The sequence below is a fragment of the Buteo buteo genome, chromosome 10 (genome assembly GCF_964188355.1).
Source record: "Buteo buteo chromosome 10, bButBut1.hap1.1, whole genome shotgun sequence".
Classification (NCBI taxonomy): Eukaryota; Metazoa; Chordata; class Aves; order Accipitriformes; family Accipitridae; genus Buteo; species Buteo buteo.
Window position 1 is genome coordinate 9,143,368 of NC_134180.1, and position 16,278 is coordinate 9,159,645.

The 16,278-nt window shown below is 46.5% G+C and overlaps 1 protein-coding gene across 4 annotated transcripts in view; it reads left to right on the forward strand.

Annotated features, from left to right (window-relative positions):
- Positions 1 to 5,025: 5,025 nt before the first annotated feature.
- RGS8 (regulator of G protein signaling 8) overlaps positions 5,026 to 16,278 on the forward strand; it is a 32,646-nt gene continuing 21,393 nt past the window's right edge. Inside the window, exons 1-4 of one of the 4 annotated variants that reach the window (XM_075038510.1) lie at positions 5,026 to 5,094; positions 7,781 to 7,925; positions 8,591 to 10,289; positions 12,876 to 12,923. In XM_075038510.1, coding sequence (XP_074894611.1) covers positions 10,185 to 10,289; positions 12,876 to 12,923 — 153 coding nt within the window. In that variant the 5' untranslated portion in view covers positions 5,026 to 5,094; positions 7,781 to 7,925; positions 8,591 to 10,184. The other 3 variants (XM_075038512.1, XM_075038511.1, XM_075038513.1) reach the window with 3 other exon arrangements.

The window sequence follows — 16,278 nt, forward strand, 5'->3', positions numbered from 1 at the left end:
ATTAACCATGTACTTAATTTATATATTTTTTTTAAATATTAACTAATCAGAAAGATCACCAAGTACATGAAAAAGAAAGCAGCAAGCTTTGGTAACACTTTGCGCTTTCCCAGGTAGCAGGTGAAGTGAATGATACAAAAACATTTCTGCGAACAGTTAGTACAAGGGGCATGTTCAGTGGCAGTTTTCTCTGGAACAACAATCACAGTGTACTATTGGATATTTTTTATATTATCCTCTATTTGGAGAGTGATAGATTTAAAACACCCTCAGTCCTGAGAATTTTACTTGTTTGCTTAGCAATTGAAGAGAATTGTAGTTGAAGGCTTCAGCTCTTTGATGGTGTCCCTTGAAATGCAGGCTCCTCATTTGTCATTGATTCAATTTTTCTTGTCATTAGATCTTTATTTGTATATAAAGAAAAAGACATCCAGTACAGTTCTGTAAAAGAAAAGCCTGAAATGTTTTTTTTCTTGTAGCATGAACAGAACTAATTTGACAGCAATTACGGTGCCAGGGCTCTGAGTAGGGTGGTACTGAGCGACTCTAATCCTTTCAAACAGCATCACTTCACTTTCAGTGGCAAAACAACAGTGTCCAGAGCAAAATGGGTATGATATTCCTCGTGGGTGATACAGCCCCTGGTAACTGTAGAATGCCATTTTTTTGTGGCTCTGTACAAACATATAAGAGAACAAATAGGAGAGGTGGGTGGACAACAGGCTGACTAGCTCAAGGTCACACAGGGTATCGTCCCAGGGAGCATCCCAGGAATACTGTAACAGCTCACATAGCTAACTCATCTCTAACCTCCCATGCTTCTTTACAAGGAAAAAATGCTGGAGTTTAAATAAAAAGTACAATGTCATATTCATAGTAAAAGTTTAAAAAAGCAATTATGGAAGGCAAGAGCTTGATTTGGATGTTTGGAATGTCTTGCAAAAATCCCAAGAATGCTTTAAATAGAATTTAAAGTGAAAGCATGTAAAGCTATGAATTCTCATTTCATATTTTCACTGTTAATATTGTATAACTAAAGACAGATCCAGCAAAAAAGATTCTTTTAATGGGAGGAGTGTAATTTTAGCACAGCTGCCACAGAAATACACAGGACCAAGCTCTGCCCACAGTTGCCTTCGGAGATAGGTTGCTGGATTTAATGCGTTTGCAGGAGCCACATGAAGAAAATATCTGGCATGCTCTTACTAATTTCATTTGTGGAACAGGAGATAAGTATTAATGCACATAAGCACCCATTAAATGTAGACTCACCAGTTAAATAACTATGCTGACTAAATTAATATACTAAGAGGTACTTGGTAGTCAGGGTGACATTCAGCTGAAATGATACTTTCTGAAAGGCAATTTCTGCGAGTTTATAATTTTATTAATGCTACCTGAAAAACATTCTGTTTAAATCTAACTTGGGAGCCTGCAGACCTTTTTTCTTCATGTCAAGGTCACTTCCATCCTTCTCTTCTGCTCCTCACTGCTTCCTTGGCAGTACCGATCAAAGTGTTTGAGGGATGCCCAGTGAGCAGCCCTTTGTTATTTCAACTAAGACCAGTTTTGGATCCAGCACACTGCATGGCCTCATAAACAACTGCTGAAGCTCAGGTGAGGAATAGGAGCAAGTGGCTGAGATTTGGAGAATATAGGAATGAGCTGACTCTGAAGTAAAATAATGTGCAGTTAATTCATGCTGCCACCTTGTGGCTCCTACTTAAAAAGATTTAAAAATACTGAAAAGTGTCAATCAGAATCTATCATGGAACAGTAGGAAATACTGAAGCTGTTCTTTACATAGCCAGTGACACAGAGGAGGTATTTGTGTGTTTTCCTAGGGGTTACTGTTCCCGTTGAAATCATAAAGTAGGTTGCTGTTCTATTCCTTAGCCTTTCACAGTAGTGTGAACTAAAAGCTGGAGATGCACAATGTGTGTTTTATATATATCTTCTGTGATACTATGCATCTCATTACGGAGAACAGACATCATATAATGTGCAGTTATGGAAATTTTTATGCATTGTAACAAATTCATAAACAGAAGATGTCATTTAACATCAAAGTTGATTTATAGTGTTCATTTATTTATTATGTATACCTAGAGGATAAGTAAAATCAGGGATGAGAAGTCTAACCAAAGTCTGCTGAAGGCTGTGTCCACCCCAGTGTCATAAAAGACGAAGCGATGAGGGTGCTCAGGAGGCTGAGCTGCTTACCTCACCTTGCTTTCAGTACAATAGTCAGGACTTGAGCATGATGCTGCTGAACAGTAGGATGTTTCTAATTGAGCTTAATACTTTTATGACCTCTTTGGCAGCTCTTGCATTTCACTTGGCATTGCTTTTGAACCGCTGTAGGTTTGGTTTGGGTTTTTTTTCCCCCTCCCTGGAGCTAGGATTGCTCATGCTAATGTCTCAAATTTCTTCGCTGTCTGTGGATGACTCTGTCCGATTCCTTCAGTCACTGCGGTCCCTGTTGCACAGGCAGGGACTTCAGGAGGCAATGTCTCCTGGCAGCTCCATGTGCTTATCCAAATCTTTTTTCAGGGCACTCTGAGACTGTACGAATGGTTACCATGTAACTGTTGCCATTTATAATGTTTCATGTAATGTTTGATAGATGGTGTGTTGGACTGCGTTGCATAGCTTCTGTGGCCAAATAAGACTTAAATTTTTTTCCCCCCAGGTTTCTATCTCAGTATTACAGCTTGGTCTCTTCCAGGTTGCTTAACTCAGGGCTTGCCTCCTAAGTAAAGGGAGAGAGCTTTTGGTGACAGTGACCTGGTGATATTTTAGTGCCACTACTAAATGAATAACCACAATTCTGCCTTTGTAACTATGGGATTAGTTTATATCTCTAAGCCTGCAGGACAAAGGCTTTTTGCTTCACCACGATCACTTCATGTAAGAAATACTTATTACGACTGTGACGACTCTTCATTTCAGTAGTCCTGGTAACCACGACAAATGAGCAGGTCAGCACTTTCCTTGGTCCTCCTCATCCTATTAATGTACGTGCAGGATAATTGTGGGAACAGAAAGACCTATTGAAAAAATGTCAAGAAGGCCAAAATGTTTAATGCTTTATTTTTTCATACTAGTTGTTGTTAGAAAGTTCGAGAGAAAGAAGTGCTGACTAGCACTGCTGGTGATAATGACAAATAGTGAGATCTCTGCTTAGAACAGAGGAAGAAAATACATTCGGGAGGGCTGTTGGGAAATCAGGCGGTCTCAAGCTGTCTGGGTGTCAGGAATTTTAGTACAAAGTTAGCTGAAATGATTTCAGAATAATTTGTGGTGGTTTTTGACAAATTATGGTGGATAGGTGAGGAACCTGACTGCTGTAAAAGTCATGCAGTACCTGTCTCTAGAAGGAAGAAAAAGAGGACCTGGGTAATTACAGATCAGTTCAATTTTCATTTATAGAAGAAAAAAATCTGAAACAAAAGCAGTCTGGAAGATGCTGGACAAGTAAACCATGTGGTTTTTTGGAGGAAAGTCATCTCAAACCAAAGTAGTACCATCCTATGACAAGATTAAAAGGTCTTATTACTAGGGGAGAGGCACTACGTGACAAATACCAAGTCTTTTTGGCATAGTCATACCTAATGCAACTCTAGATGAAACTGAGTGCAAAATGGTTGGATGATGCTACCCAGGGGGATGGGGATTAAATGTGTATTTTCAGGTGCCTATCCTAGGAACATTTCTTTCAATCCTGGATGGTGAATAGAAAATGTAGTTTCATGTATTTATTAACGAACTAGTACAAATTTAGAGAATCTGTAGGCTATTGGGAGAGGGATATGGCTGAGATCAAACCTTGACAAATGGAGAAATGCTCATGGAAAAACTAAGGTGCCACATAATACAGATAAATGCAAGTTGCTGTATTTAGGAGGAAGAAACCCAACGCTGTAGACAGCGGCAGACGACCGGCTGTTCTGACAGCAGAAACTGCTGGTGTTTATACTGGGTCACAGGCTAAACATGAGTCAACAAACTTGTCCTATTGTGAAAAAGCAAATACCATGCTGGGGTGTAAACAGTCATGCAGGCAGCAAAACACGCATTGCTGTCTCTTCGTTCTGCTCAGCCTGGTGTGGTTTCAGCTACAATAGCCGATTTGGGCGTTTAGAGCTGTGCCGTTGAAGAGAACCTGCATGCTGTGTAATTCCTAGCCTGTGCTTCTGGACCAGCAAAGAGCAGCGCTGTTCTCTTGCTGCCTCGTGACTTGGGTGTGGAATGATTCTCTTTGATACAAAAAGCTGTTTCCTCCCATCTGCGAGCGGGGAAGGCAGAGACTGATGTGAGGGAGTTGACTGGGTGAACAAATTGGGTTCTCTTTTTTTGTACTGCATGTGGTGCTGTCCTAAAGCTTGATTCCTGGCCCATGCAGAGTTGACCTGTTATGCCTGTGTGCTTTGACAGTTTGTTTTACATTTGACCACTCTGTCTTCTTTAGTAGGTGTTGATGTTTCTCTCAGATTTAACTTTACAGACCCAGCAGATGATCGTGTTCCCAGTACTGGTTTTTTTGAAGAGCAGAGGGGCTGTTTACATTGTACCTTTATTGCAGATTCTGGGTGCTGCCTGAAGTCCACGGGACTCCTGGAACTTGCATCCACACTGCCTTGTAGGCAGTCTGAGCTCAGAATCATCTGGGTCTGGATCAACTTCACTTGCCCATGCAGCTGCAGGGACTTGGGAATATCTCATCTGCCTGCTGTCAGGCAAATAGTGTCTTTGCAAAGGCAGATGATGGAAAATCCTGAAATGCAACCCTCTCTCTGTGGGTCACCTTGTTTGGACATCTTTAGTCATGCATAAGGAGACTGCAAGCAGGATGTGCACAACTCAGCTAATAAATATAGCTTTATGACTTTAACGCACAGTGAGGACAGGCAGGTTTTAACAAGCTGGGAGACCAAGCCTTAGTACAAGCTGCTAGACCAGGCATTAGTATGCTTCTACCCTCCTCTCCCTAAGACATCCAAAAAGTCTTTGCTGGCCCCATAGGTACTGCCAGGAGCAGAAGGATTGGTCTCCAATGGTCCCTGCAGTGCTCAGTTACTGTCTTCTGCCTCCGTGAGTATTTCCTATAGAATTTTCAATATTGATGTTTTTCCCCTGGAATCTTTGAGCTACTGACTTACCCTGCTGCAACAACCCTGTAACTTTGTCTTATGTGGCATAGCTCTGTTTCATATCTTTTTTTCACCTCCTGGCAATTTCTTCTGCTTATTTTAGGGAGCTGGGCTGCATTGAAGTTAGGCGTTTGGGCCCTTGGACACTGTTGAACCACTTGGAGAGGAGGTAGAAGGTTTACAGAGAGAGGATTATGCTATCCCCAGTCTTGGAGGCAGTGTCGGTGAAGGCTAAGCAGGTAGCAGTGTTGATGTCGGGCAAGTGATGGGTTAGGCTGGCAGGGAGGGAGGAGGGTAAGAGCCAGCCTCAAGCACCAGAGTCAGCACTGTCTCACCACCGGTGGTGATTACGGGGGCTGCCTTGCCTGCCGGACTAGCCCCATAAGGGACAGACCTTCCCAACTCATGGCTACTTATAAGGGACTTTCTGCTGCCTTTCAGCATGGCTCTGGGTTTTGCCAGGCTGCACTGGTAGAAATCTGAAAGACGAATTAATTGCAGGTACTTAGTCAGAGCTGGTATGTGGTTTTCCAGGTGTGGCAGCCAGTTCGCAGGGTCAAAATGGCTGGACTGCGTTTATGTATCTTGGCCAGTGTCATGAGAGCATCTAAATGCAACAGTCTGGGCAGTGGAGAGGGATGACTTGGTTCTCAGGCCTCTTGTTCGTTGCCAAATGGTACTCGGGTCACACCAACTTCCATAGAGGGTAAAGACACACATGTCTCCTCTCCAAGTGCACCATGCTTTAAATAGAGGCTCAGCAGTTTTCCCAGATGTTAGTTTAGCAATGCAAGGGCTAAACAAACAGCAACAGATGGGAAGTCCCCTGTTGTTGAGAACCACAAAGCCAGAATATGACTCCAAAACACGTTTTGCAGAGTTGCTGCTCACAGCAGGTTAGTCTGAGTGAGAGGTGAGCTACAGCTGAAGGAAATGAGAGAGCAGCAGGAACGTTGTTATATCCTCCTCAGTTGTGATGAGGAGGCAGCGTTGGAAGATAATGGCTTACCTCTGAGCTCTGTGTGTTGCTGCTGCAGCAAGGGTAAATGCAGGATTAACAGCAAGTTTTTTTTAAGACATTTTTCTCCAAAAACACTTTACCAAGAGTATTGCTCCCAAGGGCATTTACTTCAGGAGAGAGAGAGAGGTTATCTCAAGAGTCCCTTCCCAGAAGAGTTCTCTGTTATGTGATGTTTTAGCAAGAAAGACCTTCTCCAGAGACTATGCTTTCCCTCAGGAGATTAATCTGTTTTGCACAGCTTTTCCTTATATGTTTCAAAACCTCAGTTCTGTCTCCATTTGTTTGAAAAAAACACGTAAGATCAGCTGTAGCCCCTGGCCTGTTGTTCCCCTGTGATGTGGTGGTCTCCCTTACCTCCCAGGCTGGACTTCACACAGAAATTACGATACAGCTGTCTGCGGTCAATACCTTTGTTCAGTACTGCCCCTGGCTTGGACTCTGCTTACAGGCATTTAAAGCCCTGGGTCACCGTCCTTTCTGGAAATCATCTCCTGCTGTCATCAGATAGATGTCCAGGAACGTGGCCCCAGGATCAGGGACCAGTGGAACCAGAGGCTACACGAGCAGCCAAAATTCAGTGCTTTTTCTCTTGGTTTCCCTTTGGGAGTATATTTGCTTTTTCTGCCATTTGCAAGCCCAGTTTAATCAATGAAGGGCTTTACCAGAGTCCCAGGGTCACAAATTAAAAGCCAGACAAGTAGAAGCATCATGCTGTTTCCCACCAGCGCTGCCATGTGATGATATCTTGAGCTAGAAGACCTCTTTAGAGTGTGCGTGTCTGCAAAACACCTGAGTGACTAGCTCTGGCGTTTACATTTCCAAGGCTGGGTATTGCTGGATTTATGACCTGGTTTAAGTAAGATGGAATATGTCTGTGTGAGGGGAAGGGGAGCAAAATGTCACAGGCAGGCAGACTGTTGGTGAAGCTGTCTGCCCCTGCAGGGACCAGGCTTCCCGAGGTGGATCCAAGCCATCAGACTTTACAGCCAGGACGAGCTGCTAATTTCAGTAATGGCACTGTCCCGGCTGCCTGCTTTGAAAGATGCTTGAGTTTTGTTTATGCACAAGGGAGTCGTGTTTTGTGAGCGCACCATCCACCACGGGGGACATCTCTGTGAGCAGAGGGCCAGCACTAATGCCATCCTGTGTGGCTGTGAATGAATTCACCCTTTATTCAGCGCTTTCCACCCCTGCTGAGCCGACAGCCCTGCGCTGCTCACAGGCGTACATAGATGCTGCCATTTGCAGTGCTCCTTCAGCTGGGCTTCCACACCCCGGTGCCTCTAATCCCGGACAAAACCCAGGCCGTGGAGCAGCAAACACAACGAGACCTCTATTCTTAGCCTGGAAAGCCTCAAAGCTGGTTCTCTGGGGTGTCGGGCGATGAATATGCAGCTACTGGAGCTCTTGACAAAGCCAAGTGAATAGCAGCGTTTGTCGTTAGCCCTGAACATTCACTCCTCTCCCATTGGATCCGTAGCCTTCACTGCAGCTTTTCACAGTTACATAAATATGTCCTATTTTCCCCTCACGACTTAACATCTTGCTCACTAAGTTTAGGCTTTTGCACACGTACAAAACAAACCCTCTGATTTTTCACACACAGCTGGAAATCCTGGCTCACCCGGGGAGAAGCCATCCCTGCCTGTATAAAGCCTTCACAGTGGTGACGGACAGCGGCGCTGGCAGTGTCCCCTTGCGAGTGACACGACCCTGCGAAGTCCTGGACGCTGCATTGCAGATCATCTGAGGTGCCTTGTCCTTTTTCCCCCAAGAAAGTCGGACCCCAGCCGTGTGGCTGTGAGGATGCCGGAGGGTCTGCCTCCATGGGAGGCTGCACGGTGTCCTGGAGACTGGAAGGGTGGCTGCGTGTTTTGGGGCACAGAGCAGATGGCTCCTCACTCCCCAGAAGATGCTGATGTGGGTAGATTTTTCCCCAAAGATGGTTCACCCCCACCCCCCTGAATGTACTGGGAGATTGCACTGCAGCATATCTGCATTAAGAACAGCCCTATAGAGAATGGATGTCATTTGGAAACCACCCAGCCCCGGGGTGTAAGAAAGCTGACTTGCATCCACTGAGACTCTGGGAGGCTTTATCAGCGATATAAGTGATACAGGTGCACAGGCCTGGAAAACAGATGCCTGCATGCCCCCTTGCAGTGATATTACTCCCTGCTTCAGTAGCCTGAAGGGATCCAGCTCCCCAGTTCTGCTGGAGTCCCTCCACGGTGGGGAAATGGTCAGGATCTTGACATAGCATCATATCTCAGCTTCTTACTCCTCTTGTGGTGGGAAATAAGGATACCTGGTTATGGGTCCTGAAATGATTGTCCCCTAGGCCAATGTATCTGCTGCTACAGTCACAGAAGCCATCCATAGCTATGGATCCACAGCAAGACCTGTTCTATTCCAGGGCTGATGGCATGCTGTGACTTGAAACATGTTCTGACAGCTCCTGGCAGAGTGACCCGTGAGGGAGATATTTCCTGGAGCTGGGCACCAACATCCTGAGGCCAGCTGAGAAGGCAGGTGGTTGGGGTGCTGGATTTTGGCTCAGTAGGACTCGATTCTATCCTGCTTTGCTGTAGACACGTGTAATCTGAGGTGAATTTTGAAGGTGTATTACTGAAACTAGTCACTTAGAGATAGAGACAGACCTGGTAGTGTGGGGTACTCTCAGGTTAACTGCTGTGGAGGGTATTGACTTGGAGACTTTCTGTGTTTGTAATTCAGTCCATCACACCCATTGATTTTTTTATTAACAGCAGCCCTGTGGCTAGATATCTATGTGTCTCTGAAATCACCAGTGGGAAACCTTAGAGTAGGGGGCTGCGGTAAACAGGTGAGTAGGGGCTTTCAGGGAAGGGCATAATACCTTAAGCATCTGACGTTGCTTTCCTTTTAATCCTGCTGACCAAACTGAGCACCCTAGGCAAGACCCAGCCCCTCTGAGCGGTAAGCCACTAGGGCAGAATTGGGGAGGAGGTGTGGGATCTTTCAAAAAGCTGGCAAGGGCATTAGGGACAAAGCTCTTGCTTCTTTCCAAAGGGGCACGCGCTTCTAAGCATGTGATGCTTTAGAAAAGCACATTGTAAAAATCTGTGGAGTGAGGAATTGGTAGCCCTTTGGGGAGGATTACACCTAGATTTCTGAATCCCTGGCATTTTGGGTCTGTCATTGCAGCAGATGAGCAGAGTGTCAGGGACTGCAGGCAGCTCTGCACACAGCTTTCTGTGCAGCATGCAGAGGGGAGGTGTTATGGCTGGAGTGCCTTTCCACACCATCCAACAGCCCGGCCAGGCCTTTGGACCTGTATCGGCATGACCCGGATAATGGGAATGGGGTCAGGGCGGGCCTGAGCTTTAAATGATGTTGATGCTTTGGGTATGCGCAGCCCATTTTCTGTCTGTCTTGATGTAATGCCATTTTTACAAGCTCTGGGTCAGGCTAGTCCTACACCATCCCTAAATGTACCTGAGGAGGACTGGAGTTGGGGATTTTTTTTATGTTCAATGGAGGAAAGGAGTCATAAAGGAGAAGCTAAACTCTATCACTGCAATCCCTTCCTGCCCTCTAGTACGGCCCTTCCCCTCCTAGGTAAAAGCAAACAAAGAAAACAAAGCCCCCAGTGCCCAGGCGGTAGTTTTCCTTGCTCTGATGGTCCATGAGGTCCTAATTTTTTCCCTGTCCCTTTTCCCCACCGTGCCCCCGGCTAGCAGCGGCTGCTGGCGAGTTCTCCATGGGCAGCAGCCAGCCAGCGGCAATAATGAGAGCAAGTCAGGCAGTGCCATCCTATACAAGCCTCTGTCTGCTCTGCGTGTGTGCATCTGTGAGAGCGCGCGCTCTCGCTCTCCCTTCTCCCCCTTCCCTCTCTTTTGTAACCCCCCTCCTTCCACCAGCTCTTGTTCTTTTCACGAGATGCAGGGCTAGGGAGCCAGGAAAAGTGGCACAGTACTGCTGCTCCTCCAGAGATAACTGTGACCGGGCTGGGTCCTTCGCCCTCCCTGATGCACCAGGAGTCTGCAGACACTGTTCCTCAGGGTCCCAACCAGCCATGTCCATCAAGCACCAAAAGCCACGTAGCCACCACCCTGCTGCCAGCTGCAAGACAGGTAAGAGCTAGGAGGGCCTTGGTGGGTGATGAAAGGCCCTGTGGTTACGAGTCCCTGGGGGAGGGATTTTTACTTGCTCCTGTCCCAGTTTTCTGGGGGGAAGGATGGCTCCCCAGGCAAAGTGGGAGGGGAAAGGTGCTGCTCAGATGTCACCCCTATTAATGTCACGGCAGTGCTTCTCCCAGTGCATTAATCTTCCCGTGGTGTCTTACAAATGGTCAAAGGGACACAGACACCACTTCTAATTAGCAGGCAGCGAAAGAGAGCTGCGTATTTCTTATGTTAAGCCCAGCCCAGCCCTAGCTGGACTGATACAGGAGCAGGACTGGTTCTGGGGTGATCTCCGTTTCAATGGGATTAGTGGTGGGCCTTTGATGCTGGGAGAAAACATCAGTCTGTGCTGGTGCCTGCAGCTCTGAGATCTTTACCATCTTTTCATTTTTTTCCTCCCTTTGCTGTTGTTGTTTTTAAATGGCGGATTGCATTTCCTTGGAATATTTGGGTATCTGTGACATTGCAACTAACACCCAGGCTGAAAGCTGGGGCTGAGCTAGTTAAAAATAAGACTAATTGGAGCGAAAGGAGAACATGTTGGAGGCGAGAGAACTGCATTGAGCAGAGACTGTAGCAAAAACTTGCAGATGGCAGGAGCATGTGCACTCTTTGGGAGAAGAACGGGGGGCTGACTTGAGGGGGCTCATTTTCCTGCAGCCCTGGCTGCGGGGCTGCTGTAACTCATGGGGATCCCTGCAGCAGCAAGGGCTATCTTTTTGCCGTTCAATGGGTGGGGAGGAATAATTTGGTAATTTGGCACAGCTAAGAAATACAAGGGACCCGTTGTGCTAGCGTCTTCTCTCTGTGGCTGATTATCACTGCACCCAGTCCCGGAGGAATGCAGTTGCATTCCTCCATCTGGGGAGCATACACGTTGCATAAAGGGCTGTGCTTTTGCTGTCCTGTTGTGCTGCCCTTCTCTGAGACCCACTTGTTCCTGCAGCCCCAGGTTCCTCCGAAGCAGCACTGTCTGCATTGGCAGGACAAGCCTGGCCTCTTGCCCTGCAGTCCTTCCATGCAGTTCTGGAGATTTTGCTCAGTCCTTAAGGCTTGACTAGGGCAGGCGTTGGCAGAGCTCACTGTGCATCTCTATCCAGACTGGCAGGACAAAGCAATGATTGGTGCTGGATGCAGCAGACATTTTTATGAATAACCACCGTCTGCTGGAGAAAGAGGATGAGCCCATCTAACTCCATTTATGTTTTAATTAGGGCTAGAGCAACAGCCTCCAGAGATGAAAGAGAAATCCCAGCTCACCCATGTGGTTAACTCTGTTTGTATTTCATCGTACAAATATCCATTCAACTGCGCACATGTTTAAAGTTAAGCACGTGCTCAGGTGTTTTGCAGCAGCAGGAATGACCTCCCAGTGCCATGTTGCATATCTGTATAGCAGTTAATAGCCCTAGTAAATCCTTGCTGTGGGACCTGGATGCCCTGTAAGCCCAGGTCTTTGAAATAGCAGTGATAACAGCAAAGAAGCATAGACCTTGTCCATCATAAATGGATTTGTGACTGCAACCCTGAGATCTTCAGGTTGAGTTCTAACTTTAAATAAATGACTAGTTTGCAGTGTTCAGCTTGCAAAATGCAGGCTGCTTGTGAGCACCTTGAATGATCTCTCAGCAGAAAATTAACCCCACCTCTCAGCAAGCCTCACTCCCTGGCCCGTGTTGAGCATCAGATCTCAATCAAAACGTACAAGGGATGGAGCATCCGCAGTAGGGGATCTTTGTGAAGCTCTGTCTATCGGGATGGATCTGTCTCGGCTTCCCAGCCATACACACCAACTGCATTACAGACGCTGCCATATTGACAGCAGCAGCGATCCTGAAAGCTGGGAGGACTCCAAGGCTGCATGGAGCAGCTCTGTGTCAACTCCAATCCTTTCTGCCTCCCTGCTCCACGCTAACAGCATCCTCTCCAACGCACACGCAGAAGCACCGACGCGCTTCTTTACGTGTAGCTGCTCCTGGGCATGGGAGCGTGTTTCCTCAGAGAACAATTATGAAATTGTAATAAAGTGCTTTAAAGGGGAAATTCTTCCCTTTGATTCCTGTCTCGCGCACTGCCCCTCTCAGCCCGGAGCCTCCCACACTGCTTAGCTGTTGGTTTTGTGTGCTACCTGCCTGGAGGAATTGGGGAGGGAGTTGGGAGTGCGCAGGCTGGGGCCAGGAGCCATCTCGCAGCGGAGGCATCTGTTATGCTGCAGCGATCGTGATGCCCGAAAGCCACAAACATGTCCAGAAGATGCTTTTATCATTGACACAAGGGAGAATTTAAATAGCTGCGATGCTCTCGAGCTAAGCCAGAGGCAGAACCGTGGATCGCGCTTTATGTAACTCATTTTTATTTTTAAGCACAGTCTTCTACTGTCAAGGGGAGTTCAACTCAGTGGGTGTCTCCTATCTCCTTCCCTGCCTCATTAGCACATGTGAGGTGGCTTCTTTTATCAACCTCCATCCAGTATATCAGCTGCCTGGTTTCCTCACCTACCCCTGAAACTCAAGCTCTCCTTGTTTCACCTTTCAGGATTTCCTGCCTGCCTGGCCTGATGTGGAGAATGATTTGAGGTTTAAGGTGAACAGAAAAAATTAACCCTTTAAAAATACTCTGAGCTACATCTGTGGATATTTCCTGATGTTACTGGAGCTTTTTTTCTAGAAGAGGGAGGAAGCTGTTCTTGTGGCTCTCTTCATACGTGAGACAAGTTTGTGGTTTGTTTTGCAGTTTAGGAAGCTATCTATGTCAATGGTAATTCCCTCCTGCCAAGGCAGTCACCTCGTGCTGGACCAAGTGCGTTTTCCCCCTGAACCCTAAAACAAGCAGGCAGGCAGGTGGGCACAGTGAGCAGAGCACTGCATGTCAGATGTCACTTACTAACAATATTCTTCTGGCTTTAATTGCAAACAGTGGTGGAGAACAGCAAGCTCTGGAGGTAAATTAGTTACTAATTTGAATTACCTTGGGGTTGGGCCCATATAGGTACCAGTCTGGATTCTGGATAAATTTTGAATGACCACATGTGGGAGGAGATCAAATGACACTTTGTGTCACGAGAGATTTGCTAGGATTGTCATTCCAGGTCAAGGGTGGTTGTTCCTTCCAGTCCTCCAGCAAAAAAACCAAGGCCCCCTTGTGTCACAGCAGAAGTGGACCGTGGCTGGAGGCTTGTGGTTGAGCCAAAGGCAGGCTTTGCAGCGTGCAGGTCACCTGAATTCCCAAAGCAGTGACCACTGTGGGAGGCAGCTTGGCCTCATGTACTTGGCATTTTGCAGTCACAGAGCCTACATCACAGAGCACCTTCCAGAGAGATCCCAAAGGCAACAGGATCTCATGAAAACATACCAAAGAATGACTTCACCTATGGGGATGTAGCTGCCAAACATCACAGCAGTCTAAAGAAGCATTTTCTTGGCGCCGGGGAAAAATCTCTTGGACTAGCAAGTTGTGAAGCACACCCTTGAACAAGCTCCTTGCAGCACGGTACTAGAAAAGAGAGATGCTGGCACAGACCCAGGAAAAGTCACAAAGTAAGAGCAAATGCAACCCTAAAGAAGTTCAAAGCCCTTGTGGCATGGATCACTGTAAATACGACAAGGCCACAAAGTCAGAAATGAGAAGTGGAAGTGACATGGCAGGCTCGGTGTGACGGCTCATTAGGCATAAAATAATGGAATCCCGGAGCAGCAGCAGACCCCCGAGGAAACAGAGCAAGAGTGAGAAGACAGGGAGAAGTCTGCTTAAATGTCAAGGTGAAGGAGTTTGTTTAAGGCAAACCCACTGGAGATGTCAGCCAAGCAAATGAGCTAGTCAGTGTAGGCATCCTCTGATCTTCCAGCTCCAAACTGAGAAAGGTGGTCAGCTGCCAGCCCCAGGAGGAGCATCCCTGTATCTGGAGACACAAAAGCCACACAACTACCAGCCAGAGCTGCTTTCCTGGTCTGTCTGTCCTGCCAGCCTCGTAAGGACAGCCATACTGGAAGGAAAGGATGTCTTCAGGCCATGCAATTTTATCTAGTGGTTGGGTGGCAGAAACTGGGACCAAGTGAAACTGGTGGAGGTGTTTGGTCCAGAAGAAGTTTTTGGGTAAAAAACACTTGAATGATGATCAATAGACAAAACACACAGAATAGGCGGTGGGGGGGGGGGGGGGGGCATTTAAAATAATAGGGAGGGTGAAAAGGACCCTGGAGGTGGTGGAGAGAAGATTAATGCCCAGGGCATAGGCTGGCAAATTCCCTTCCACCCTGCTCGGTGACAGCCAACAGTCCCAAAGCTGCATGTGTTCACTGCTTGTGTATTTGCTGTTAGCAGGTCATGAGGAAATTGCTTTAAAGTATTTCTTGGAGAGATTTAAAATATTGGATGGGATTTGAGCCTAATATCAAAATGAGTTATTTTATTAAAAGCTTTTAAATAGAAGCTACAGAGTAGTCAGAAGCAGGAGGGCTATTTTAGAAGGAATTTGCTATAAACCCCTTCTATTGCACAGAAGCTTTCTAAAATATTACCCTGTAAAAAATATAATTCTCTTTATCTGCAATTTAATTACATTTCCCATGGTGCTTCTGTCAACACAGTTCACTTATTTTTGTTCTCTATTAACTCACACCTGGCATAGGAAACTAGAAGAAAAAACAGTTGATCTTCAGAGTTACTTGTGGGTTGCTCTAGGATCTCACTGAGGTCATGAAGGGGTGTACTGATGTACTGGAGAAATAGGGACTGGGAGCTCTGTCCATGCTGGTGATGGCTATGAGATGGCACTATATAAAACTGGTATAAAAGCAGGAGGAGGAGCAGGAGCACTCACATGGTCCTCTGATATATCCCATCCAGAGGTAGTGGATCAGAGTTTTTGATCTGTTTGAGACTGCAGCAAAGTCCAGTCATCTGAATAATGGGGTAGAATTATCTAGAGTTTTGTTTGAATGTTTTGTTGACCTCCCCCACCCTACAATGTCTGTGTGTGTAAATGAGATCTGAGGGATGTCCTGGAAGTATTATGAAAACACTGTCACTTGTGACATCCTGCGGTTGCCCAGACAGAACCAGGAAGTGTGGAAACACATTAAACCAAAAATGACATGTTAGAAGTTAAACCCTTGGTGATGTTGTATTAAATTTGGCTTGGGTTTGGGGCAAGGGCTAAAGCTGACTGTTATTTAACTTGAACAAACCAGCCTGTCGTACCAGAGGCATAAGATGAACCTCAACCTTTGACCTTGGCTGAAAGGAGATTGTACCAGCCATGGCATTTTTTCAGTGCTTGTCTTCTGATAACGGGAGACATAATTAATCTGAGTCAGGATGACCTGGGCTTTGCAATGGGAGGATGAGAACAAGGCAAATATTTCCTTGCCAAGTGGAGCTGTGAAGGAGGGGGATCCAAGATGATGGAGAGCTGGACTCATTGCTACAGTGCTACTAACCCCTGTGTTTTGCAGGACTCTGTCCTCCCCCAGGGATGTTGCCTGGTGATAATGTGCTATCTCAAGACATGCTTCCTGCTAGGCCCAGCAGTGTTTTAGCAGAGAAGAGGCAGGTGACTACAAGTTTCTAGGAAAAAGGCAATGACTTGTTTAACTGCAGAGGACTTTATTATTATTATTATTATTATTAATTATTAATTATTTTTTTTAGTCAATCGACTTCAGGATCAAAAAAAGCAATGGAGATCCCATGGCCTGAGCTCTCAGTGAGTCAGTGACCCACATCAGTGCCTGTGCAGCCTGCGTGACACCCAGATGTTGGTACTGATGGCTGAGCTAAGCCCGCAGCTGGGGGGCTGCGCTGCAGCCCCACCATGTGGGTGCTGTGGGTTAGGTTGTTGTTAGAGTCACTGGGGTGCGCTGGACACCCCATATACATCCTCTGGAGGATGGAGGTGTGGGTGCAGGAGAGAAAAGGGAATCGGAGGCTGTACCGTGGG